Source organism: Sinocyclocheilus rhinocerous, unplaced genomic scaffold, assembly GCF_001515625.1.
Source record: "Sinocyclocheilus rhinocerous isolate Xijiao unplaced genomic scaffold, SAMN03320098_v1.1 scaffold24, whole genome shotgun sequence".
NCBI lineage: Eukaryota > Metazoa > Chordata > Actinopteri > Cypriniformes > Cyprinidae > Sinocyclocheilus > Sinocyclocheilus rhinocerous.
Window position 1 is genome coordinate 2,777,859 of NW_015647124.1, and position 11,092 is coordinate 2,788,950.

The 11,092-nt window shown below is 36.8% G+C and overlaps 1 protein-coding gene across 1 annotated transcript in view; it reads left to right on the forward strand.

The window, feature by feature from the left end:
- The first annotated feature begins 544 nt into the window (after positions 1-544).
- ubtd1b (ubiquitin domain containing 1b) overlaps positions 545-11,092 on the forward strand; it is a 15,790-nt gene continuing 5,242 nt past the window's right edge. Inside the window, exons 1-2 of the mRNA XM_016513390.1 lie at positions 545-633; positions 8,555-8,782. Of these exons, the coding sequence (XP_016368876.1) occupies positions 561-633; positions 8,555-8,782 (301 nt within the window). The 5' untranslated portion in view covers positions 545-560. The remainder of the gene's footprint in view (positions 634-8,554; positions 8,783-11,092) is intronic.

Here is an 11,092-nt window from a genome sequence, read left to right on the forward strand (position 1 = left end):
TTGTTTAGATTTTAGTTTTTTTTTTTTTTTTTTAATCTCTTTTTTATCTCTCCACAGTCCACTGCATTTTCCGAGCGGAGTTTGAAGGCTCCCTCTAGAGGAGGGGCTCTGGTGGAGTCACATGGTCAGAGTGCGCATGCGCGGTGTGCGCCAGTAACGTGAACTAGTAGGAAACACCAGTGGGGGGGGAAAGGTGGACTAGCGAGAGATAAAGAGCAGAGGCAGGTTTGCGACGCAGAAATGATTTGATACACCACAAAGTAAGCGCGGAATAGTCTACATATCTCAAATACCAGTCTCGCTGATGTTGTTTCTTTTTTTTTTTTTTAGACTGGATTGATGACTTCAGGATAAAGCTCGTGTTCTTGGCTAGCCGCTGTAAGTTAGCTAGTTAGTTGTTAGTTAGACTTCCCTTTAATGCACGTACTGCTGCTATATCAACCGTAGCGCAGTAGTCATTTGAAGTGCAGTACTGTTTCCGTTTGGGAAATCAAATAATAACAAAGCAGGAGTGAATATAGAGAGAGGCTGTCGATGTGGCCTGCGTTTGATTGACAGTCATGGGAGGATGCGTGGGGCGAGAGCGCGAGGAGTCACGCAGACGAGCCTCGAGGACGCAGAGGAAACGTGGAGGTGAGAGAGTTTGGGACGTTTGCATGCTTAGTTGTTTCTGTCTATGGCTTTTCTTGAAAACATGCAAATATCAGGTGCATTGACTTAACCTGATGTGGGATCAAAAGACAAAAAACATAAACAAAAAATACCACCATGTTGCAAGCTATTATATGTGAACTTACAAATGGTATGCCTGTGGCACTTAGATACCGTAGGCTTGCCATCAATATAATAGGACAGTATATTTTTCTAAAGAATGTTTGTTTTCTTATGCAAGGATTTTTTTAAGGCTGCACTTAAAATTATTTTAATAAATTAATTATTTAATTAGCAGTTATTAAATATATGCATATTTCAGATGTATTAAATCCCACAATATATCAAAACAAAAAAGTGCCATGGTATTGCACACGCATGCACATTATTTTATATGTTTGCACTATGGTATTCTTTGAAATATATTGATTACATGTAAATACTATGTTGTGTGTGTGTATGTGTATGTATATATATATATATATATATATATCAAATTGCAATGGTTTTACAGTATATTTTTAGTAAGAGATGTTCGTTTTCATACTACCTTACTCAAAAATAATAAAGTTTTGCAAATTTGGGAGCAACAGTCAAGACCACCAGCAAAATTACCATGTTTTTGGACATGTTTCCATGTTACATAAAGGTATTATAAACATCAAGGTTCATAAATATGTGAACTTATCATATATAGTACACCTCTAGTACTTTGATATATGTATCAAAGTAACATATGCTTACAATCACTGTTCCACAGTATCACCACAGTACATTTTTCTAAGAAATGTTTGTTTTCTTATGCAGTATTTATTGTCACTGTACTTGAAATGTGCACATTTCAGATGTATTGAGAGCAACACTTCTCGAGACACTTCTGCTTTTCATCGTTGTTGAAGTTCCACTTCCCTTTACTGCCTCGGGTCTCCAGCAGTCAATGTTAAATAAGATGTTTTCTAGCACTACTGTGTTTCTTTGTCACAGTATGTAGGTATAGATTTGATTTGATCATATGGGCCCTTAGAAACATTATCTGAACATTATCTACTCTTATGGCGTATCTGTTTTTCTTCTCCTGTGTGCATGTTGGAGCTGGTAGTCGTGTCCCGTCTCGGGCCATGTCTCTGCATGTTTGCTTCATGTGACCGTCGTGCCTGCTGTTTTTGCGTTTACCGTAAGCTGTAGTGAAACATAATTGGATAGAAAGCCCCAACATTTTGTTTCCATTGAAGTAGTGCTGGGCGGTATGACCAAAAATTTATATCACGGTATTTTTGAAGGAAACCCCATTGCATTATATCAGGGACGTGTTTGACTTCTATCAGTGAAAGTCTTGTGGCCACAGACGTCTTGCGGCCGGTATCAGTGTATTGTAGTGTTATCTGTGCTTCAGCATGTTGTGTGTGTCTTGCTTTGAACAGGAGATTAGATTTTCATTGATACGTGGGCTGTATATTACGTGACCGTTGCCTGAAGACAATGCATCTCTCCAGTCTGTTTCTGCAGCAGAGCAAATTTTGGGAAATGTATTAAATAACAGCAATTCATTCTCAAGAGAGATATCAGCCCTAAACAATAATGAAAATAAATGAGCTACAATTTAGCAAGCAAATTAACTTTGCATAAATAACAAAAACGGCAATATAATAATAAATTGTTGTTATTATTATTATTATTACTACCAAAGCAAAGTTTTGGAAGTTAAAATCTTTTTAAAGATTATTAATAATATTAATAAAAGATTTGCAATTAATATGAAATTCATATTCATAAGAGTTGTTAGTTCGTGAATCTGAGTACACAATAATTATTATTACCGGATTGAATTTTGGGTTCAAAACTTTTTAAAGAATTATTGTTGTTGTTACTTGAGCTTTGAACTTCTCAAACTTTTCTTAATAATAAAAATAAAATGTGTGTGTGTGATATAAAATTATATAAATATAAAATAAAATATAAAATATTCTGAATGTGCATGTAACATTTGTGAGTGTTCTTGACTCAAATCCATTCATAAGTGTAATTTTTTTTGTAAATTTGATTACAAGACTATTATTATTGTTGTTATTATTATATTAGTAGTAGTAGTATTACCAGAGCAAAGTTTGAGAAGTTCAAATCTTTTTAAAGAATTATTATTATTAGCCTACTTATTTTAAAGGTTTTGTACTTCTCAAACGTTTATGAATAACAATAAAAATATCCATAATGCACATATAAGTCAGATTTGGGAGTGTTTTTGACTAAGTTTTGACGAGTGTTTTCATAAGTGTCATTTGTTTTGAATCAGACTGCACTGCTTGTGCTGTATATTTGTTGTTGTGGTCTCAGCGAGGACAAAGATTCATTTTTGGTGCTTTAGCCCTACTCGCACGGGAGTATATATCTGGGGACTTTGTGTGATTTAGAAATTACCCCCCCACATCTGAATTTCGTGTGGCGCATTCACACAGGATAAGCAAAGCCTGTGATTTTACTTAAACTTACTGACTTACCTGCGCTCTCCATGAAAACGCGGAAGGATAAATGGATTTCCAGCACTGAAAATCACTTGCAGTAGCTCTGCTACTAAATTTATACAAATTTTTTTTAAAAATGGCTATCTCTGTACAGCTATGATCAACTGTTCCTCCATCTTGGCTGAGCTTTCAATGTTGTTATGGAGAGATTGAAGGTGATTGGTTGGTTCTTGTCACATGATCTGCGGTGCGCTTGTGGCATTCTGAAAAGTTGAGATGTTTTTATGTCGCTGTGGCGCAGACTGCCTGGAAAAAATCGCGATTCGACAGAAGCTGCGATTGTCATGCGTATCTTTCAGTGAAGCACGGTTCTGTGATCGTGAACGATTTCTTTGAATTCATAATCGCGCAATAAAATCATCTGCGATTTATTTTTTTTATTTTTTTGCGTAACTTGTCAGTGAACTACGGCTCTGTGTAGTAAACGCTGCTCCATCTGAAAGCACGTGATGACGATTTCATAATAGCGCAATAAAATCATCTGCGATTTTTTTTATTTTTTTTTTGCGTAGCTTGTCAGTGAACTACGGCTCTGTGTAGTAAACGCTGCTCCATCTGAAAGCACGTGATGATGATTTACTGCTGATTACAGAACCAGCTTTACTAACAAAATGCGCATGACAATCACATTCGATTAATCGTGCAGCCCTATACGCAATTATCACAAATGCCTAGAGGTCACCAGGTAATACTAATCCCGTGCGAATAGGGCTTTTGTTGTATTTTGTGGCACCCAGTCTTTCGCTCTCATTGCATTCAGTTCGACTGCATATTTAAAACGCTTAAACAGTCACAGAACCAAATGTCATAAAAATGCATTTTACAGCACTTTCACAACAAATTAACCAGTTCTGAGGAAGAGTCGCACATCATTCTGTGATGCTGCAAGAGGAAGCGGGAACATCTCATGAGGAGGAGGAGGATCCGTCGCTGCTTGTGATGAGTGTGTGAATTAGGGCTGCACGATAGTGCAAAAAATCGCGCGAATATGAACGTGGTTTTGCGCGGCTCTGTGTAGTTAATGCTGCTCAATGTGAAAGCACGCAGGTGATGGAAATTTACCGCTGATTACAGAACCGGATTTCTGACAAGATGCGCGTTAAATATCGCATGCGATTTATCGTGCAGCCCTAGTGTGAATGTAACGAGAGAATTACATGAGAAGAAAGCAACTTTACTCGGCACCTTAGAGCTCCTGGACTTAAGACAGCAAGAGAGCCATTTACATGTCATTTGATTGAGGTGCTGAACTTTGACAGTCACATTCTGCATTACACACCCACATTTTCTCTTGTTGTTGTGGTTTAAGTCATAATGATAAAGTGGAATAGGCTCTTTGACCTTAGATGTTTATGTCACTGACTAGATCACATGCTCCTTCCATCTAGCCGCGCGTGTTGCGAAAGATTTTATAGTTATTTTTAAAATGTGCAGACTAGTCTTCAAGTGTGCAAACTGTATCAAAGGGCGACAGAGTGACAGCCAATGAAATCACGAGAAAATGAAAGAAACGGGCATCAAGCACTTGGCTTCTGGGAATGTTTAGAGTTCTTCACATTGTCAGTGGTCTCTTTTATTTGACCAAAGCACTGGATTGTAAACACAGCCATTTGTCTACATTTCTCTGCCTGTCACTTTATTGGATTAACCCTATAAATACAGTAACATATTTGATGCACACATTTCTAAGGCTTCTAAATGATCAGCACGATTAAAACTTTGCTGAGAAACTTGTTGCACACAATCTACTCCATCGTCTGATTGATAGTTTAGACTTTTTTTTGTTTTTTAGCAAGTAAAAGTGTAATTGTATAAACAACCACCTTCAGCTCATGATTCACATGTCTTTTTGCTGTCAAATCTTTGTAAAGTAAATGTAACAATTTGATATTGTTAGTAATATTTCAAGATGAACTGGACTGAAGCAACTTAGCTTTACTTGATTATCCAGACATCTCTTTTTAGAGTATCAGATATGATCATCAGGCTTTTGAGAAACATTTATTTGTTCATCTCTCAATCATCATTGTATTGCGTTATATTATTTTTTGATCATAAAACTAAGCATTTAAAAATCATCTTACTAAGATATATTTTAGAGCTATAGAGTGACATAATTTTATCTTACATTTGGGTCATATAAATATCAGCATCTGCACCAAACTTCATATTTTTGCGTGGTTTGAGCTCCATAATCTCACTAAATTATACTATATGAGCCATAAAATGCCCGATTTATCAAACATGATACTCAACAAAAAGCACATTTGCAAACTTTTAATAATTAGTCTATAGGTTCTATAAATTTTTCTGACTATTATTTTTTTTATATGACATTCTTTACCGTGTTAAGCTGGTTTCGAGGACCAGACTTACTGTAATACCTAAGTTTCTAAATGTTGATGATACTCATCCACTCCCTCCATCATTGTAATGTCAGGTGGAGTGAAGTGTTCTGAGTGGAACAGCGCTATAAATCATCACACAATGTGTCCTGATGATTATTTCTTACACCTTTATGTTATAAATAATGTGTTTGTGTGAAAGGTGTCCATTTGAATAGTTGGCACCAGTCAAAGCAGCGTGAGGATGGGAAAGCACTGAGTCACCTACTATCTCGCCATCAGTGTGAACTTCCTTATTTCTGTAGCAGGTTTATTGCTAGAGGTGATTGCTTAGGCAAGCATCACTATTACTATTGTTCATACTAGGGATGTCAATTTTCGATCATTTCCATGATCGATCGTCGTTTAAATTAACGATCAATTAATCGATTAATCGTTAACTTTAATGCAGCAACATGCGTGTATTGCAGCAGCACGCAGTCACCGGCATGACAGGATGGCTTTCCGGTAGGCCTATTTGTTTTTTTTTAAATCCTACATTTACAATGCATTAGATCACATGCGTGCGTGCATACGAGACTGAGTGAGCGCGGGTTTGGATAGATGTATTTGGAGGTTATTACTCACGTCTCATTCGGCACAAATCCAAATGTTTCCATATTCGCAATGTATTTGAATGTTAAACTATTAATTATAATGTAAACTAGGCTTGTACTTTACACGCATTCGCATATAGACGGAAAAGATCATCCTCTTCACATGAGCAAAAACGTCCTTACAACTATTACACTTAATAACGTAGATGAAAATATAGCACAAATCTGCCATACATTTATAATGAGAACTTTATAGAAATCTATAGTAAATTCTGTCCTTGCCCATCTTTCAGCGCGCTGTCATGAAAACGCATCACGGCGGGAGCTCGCTCTCTCTCTCTTTCTCCGTCTAGCGCATAACTTAGCATCCTATTGTGCAGATACAAGCTGTAATGTTACGTCTGCTATGTATCTAAGTTATCTGATTTATCATAGGATGTGTCATAGAATGAGCTTCAGTTTATTGGCATAAAGTCACTCTTCACCTCAGGCAGCTATTCCATACTAAGGGCTATGGGAGGTTTAATGCGTGTGGATTGGTCAAATTGCTGCTAAATCTTCTAAACATTACTTATTGGACATTTGCATTCGTGGTATCTGTAGCCTTATGGTTTCTTGGTGGTTTTCTGGAAGCCTTGAGAATAAATAATATGAAGCCGACATTATGCAGTACAGTGGTTGAGCGATGTACCGCAAAGGCCGATATATCAGACAATATTAGGAGAATATAGGAGCGCTCATTCTCAGTCTTCATTAGTTTACGGTGTTTGTTTAACAGTTCAGTCTAAAAATAGTGGGGGCGTATTAGAACGAGCCGTTTTAGGTAGGCGTGGTTGGCTCTTAACTTTTATAAAGAATATCTCTTTGGATTTGAGACTTTAGTCTTTGCAACTTTACAGATCTTCTTTATGCACCAAGAGCTTGTAACACTCCAAAGAGAAAGGAAAACTTGAAATCGCATCATATGACCCCTTTAACAATACTATTTGTAGACAGTTGTTGATAATGTGAACTGTTCATTTCAGCCCTAATGCAAACACCCAGAGTCTTTGTTGTAATCTTAAGCATTATCCAGTAATATGTGTGTTGGGCTCAACATATGATTGTTGATTCAAAACAGCAGCTCTGTTTGACCGGATGACTTCAGGGTCAGGAGGTGCTGTTTGGAGTTTGCCTTCAGGGTTGTTGATGGATGTGAGCTGGATGGATGAAGGCTGTTATTTTTTGCCTGAAGTGATCAGTCATTGGGGAGGGCAGTATTTACAGACAAACAGTCATAAATACACAACCTTTACTCAGTCATGTGAATATGAGGGAGTGTATAGTTTACTTCTGCTTTAACCTGTCTATCACTATATCACTGTGTCTATCACTTAATTTGATATGTAGTCAGGTACAATTAATTATATTTAATAATACATCATTGGACCAAACTATATGTAAGCTTAATGTATAACTATATAATCTCATATAGATGTAAGATTTATTTTCTTCTGCTCACCAAGGCTGCATTTCTTTGATTAAAAATACATTAAAAACAGCAATATTGTGAAATATTATTTCAATTTAAAATAACTGTTTTCTATATGAATATCTGTTAAAATGTAATTTATTGCTGTGATCAAAGCTGAATATTCAGCATCATTCCTCCAGTCTTCAGTGTCACATGATCTTCAGAAATCATTCTTAAATGCTGGTGTTCTTCTTAAGAAACAATCCTGATTATTATCAATGTTGAAAACAGTTTTCAGTTTTTTATTTTTTTGGAAAACATGATGCATTTTCAGGATTTTTGATTAATAGAAAGTTCAAAAGAACAGCTTTTATTTAACATATAAATCTTTTGTAACGTTATAAATGTCTTCTGATAATTTTATGCATCCTTGCTGAATGAAAGTATTCATTTTTTTTTTTTGAAAGGTAGTGTATGTGTGTAAATATTTATTTATTATTAAATTATTATATTTTTGTAGCCATAGGTGACAAAATAAGCTCTTTCTACTTTTAATGAAGTTTTTCTTCAAAGTTTTCCTCCCCGGTATTCCATTATACTATAATCGTTCGAAAGCACTAAACGTCAATTCTTGTTTATTACACTCGTTTATTGCTTTTACATTGCACCCAGTCTCCTGTTTGTTGCCCAGTTGAGGCATTAGTGAAAGTACTGATGGAAAATACAAATGGAAAGTTTTTGTCGGCCTGCATTAGTGAAGTCATACATGCTTTTGCTGTGGAACCGCATGTTCGTTTGATTTGAAAACTAACCTCATCATAATTCATCGGAATAGTACAATTCTGGCATAATGGTCAGAAATAATGTGGTCTTCTCTTTGATCCTCATGAATCATCAAAGCTACTTTCTACAGCCGTTATTCCAGGAAATGCTGTATAGCCTACGCTTCTCACACATTCGTGGTCATTCACACCTCATCTGCGTCTACAGGTCGTAATGAGCCGCTGAAGAAAGACAAGCTGAAATGGAAGAGCGATTACCCCATGACGGAGGGCCAGCTCCGCAGTAAGAGAGATGAGTTTTGGGACACGGCTCCAGCGTTCGAGGGGCGCAAGGAGATCTGGGATGCCCTGAAAGCCGCCGCTGTGGCTCTGGAGTGTAACGATCATGAACTGGCTCAGGCTATCGTGGACGGAGCCAACATCACATTACCACACGGTGAGAGTCGTTACACTGAAGTGCCGTGTCACTGATTGGTTGTGATGAAACCAGCTTTGTCTGCAACTGTGGAACAGAACATGAGAAATGTTCATGCTGCTCTTTTTCATTAAACAAATGCAGTGACGAGGTGCTTCCAAATGTTTCCATATTCGCAATGTAACGTTTGGGTTGCAGTACTTATTTATTATGTAAATAAGGCTTTGTAGTTCACTCGTGTCTCAATATCCACGTTAAACCACAACCTTTACATGTGCAAATCGCTTTGGAATAATTGCAGCATGTTTCAGATGATAAAATAAGGCAACTTAAATTTACATTGCAAATTTAAAATTACGTTGCGATTGGTCAAATGACAAAAGATCCAATGCTTTTTGTCATCAATAAAGTGTCTGCACAAACTTCGAAATGTTTGATTACTTTCAAGTATCTTTATGACTATTTTCAAATATTTTAATAAAATGTTTTTATTAAAATATTTGTGTATTTATTAGATTTTTTATTTTTTTATCAAATAAACATTTATCCTTTTAAATACCCTACTGTTTTTTTTATAACCTAACCCTTATTATTGGTCCAGACGGGAAGTTTTTACCATAATGAAGAAGTATTTAATGACATGAAAACAAAAGAAATGACAACACGCATCAACCCTCATTGTTATACCTGTAACACTTTATTTCCCCATCACTGACGATTGTTTGTACTTTCAATCACTCCAGGATCCCTGACCGAGTGTTACGACGAACTCGGCAACCGCTACCAGCTACCGGTTTATTGCCTGGCCCCGCCTGTCAACCTGATTACAGAAAGAAGTGAGGAAGACCTGTCGGACAACCGCCCTGAAAGCCGCCGCTGTGGCTCTGGAGTGTACCGATCATGACCTGGCTCAGGCTATCGTGGACGGAGCCAACATCACATTACCACACGGTGAGAGTCGTTACACTGAAGTGCTGTGTCACTGATTGGTTGTGATGAAACCAGCTTTGTCTGCAACTGTGGAACAGAAAATGAGAAATGTTTATGCTGCTCTTTTTCATTAAACAAATGCAGTGACGAGGTGCTATATTGTGCAATAAGCTAAATTTAATTTACTATTTTGACTTGAAAAAAGTCACACCTGGTCAAAATTGGGTCAAAACCCTTCATTTTATATTACATGTGCTTACTGTTGTAATAACAGCACATTATGCATAATTACATGCAACTAACCATAACAATAACAAACCCTAATCCTGACCCTGTAGCAAGTGTGTGCTGTTAATTAATATTGCTCAGTACTAAATTGTATAATTATACTGTAATAAGGACTCCTTAAAATAGTGTAACCCAAAATTGCATTGTTGAGAGAAAAACAAGTTGCACCAGTGCTTGTCGCATTTTATTATTACATTCAGAAATAATGTAAAATATCAGTAAATAAAATGCAAAAATGTATTAATGCTATAAAAGTATATTAGTTTCCCTCATTTCACAAAAAACATGTGGGAAATGTGCTAAACAAATAAACCTGACTTGCCTTACCATGCCTGTCAGGCCCAAACTGTGTTCAAGTTGAATGTGAGGAGAGATCAAAAACCGAAACCCAAGCAATAAAATATGTTTGTACTAACGCACAAACCAGTCAATTCTTGTTCTTGTTGCATTGACCGATATTTACCGTCATTTACAAACAAAAAACCCCACAGAAGGTAAGACATGAGTAATTGGGAAGAGAAACGAGAGTCCATCTGTTGTCCAGTGGAATAACTTATAGGATCTTGTTAAAATAGTGGTGAAATTATTATTATTATTTTTTTAATTAGGAGAGCATCTCATTAAATAAAGGTTAAAGCAGACATATGGCCTAATCCAAGTGGGTGGATCTCTCATTTGTTATGAATCCAAATTAGGGCTGCACGATAAATATCGCACGATATTTAATGCGCATCTCGTCAGTAAAGCCGGTTCTGTAATCAGCGGTAAATCTCTACACGTGCGTGCTTTCACGTGGAGCAGCATTAACTACACAGAGCCGTTGTTCACAGACAAGCTGCGCAAAACCACGATCATATTTTGCGCATGTTTTGCGCAGCTGTGAACAACGGCTCTGTGTAGTAAATGCTGCTTCATGTGAAATCACGCACGTGATGGAGATTTACCACTGATTACAGAACCAGCTTTACTGACAAAATGCGCATTAAATATTGCATGCGATTTATCGTGCAGCCCTACTTTCCATAGAGCCAAACTGACCACAATATGTGCCAGTCCTAAATTATCATCAAGCAATAAGTCATCTTGGATTTATGCATCTTACAGGCTTTAATT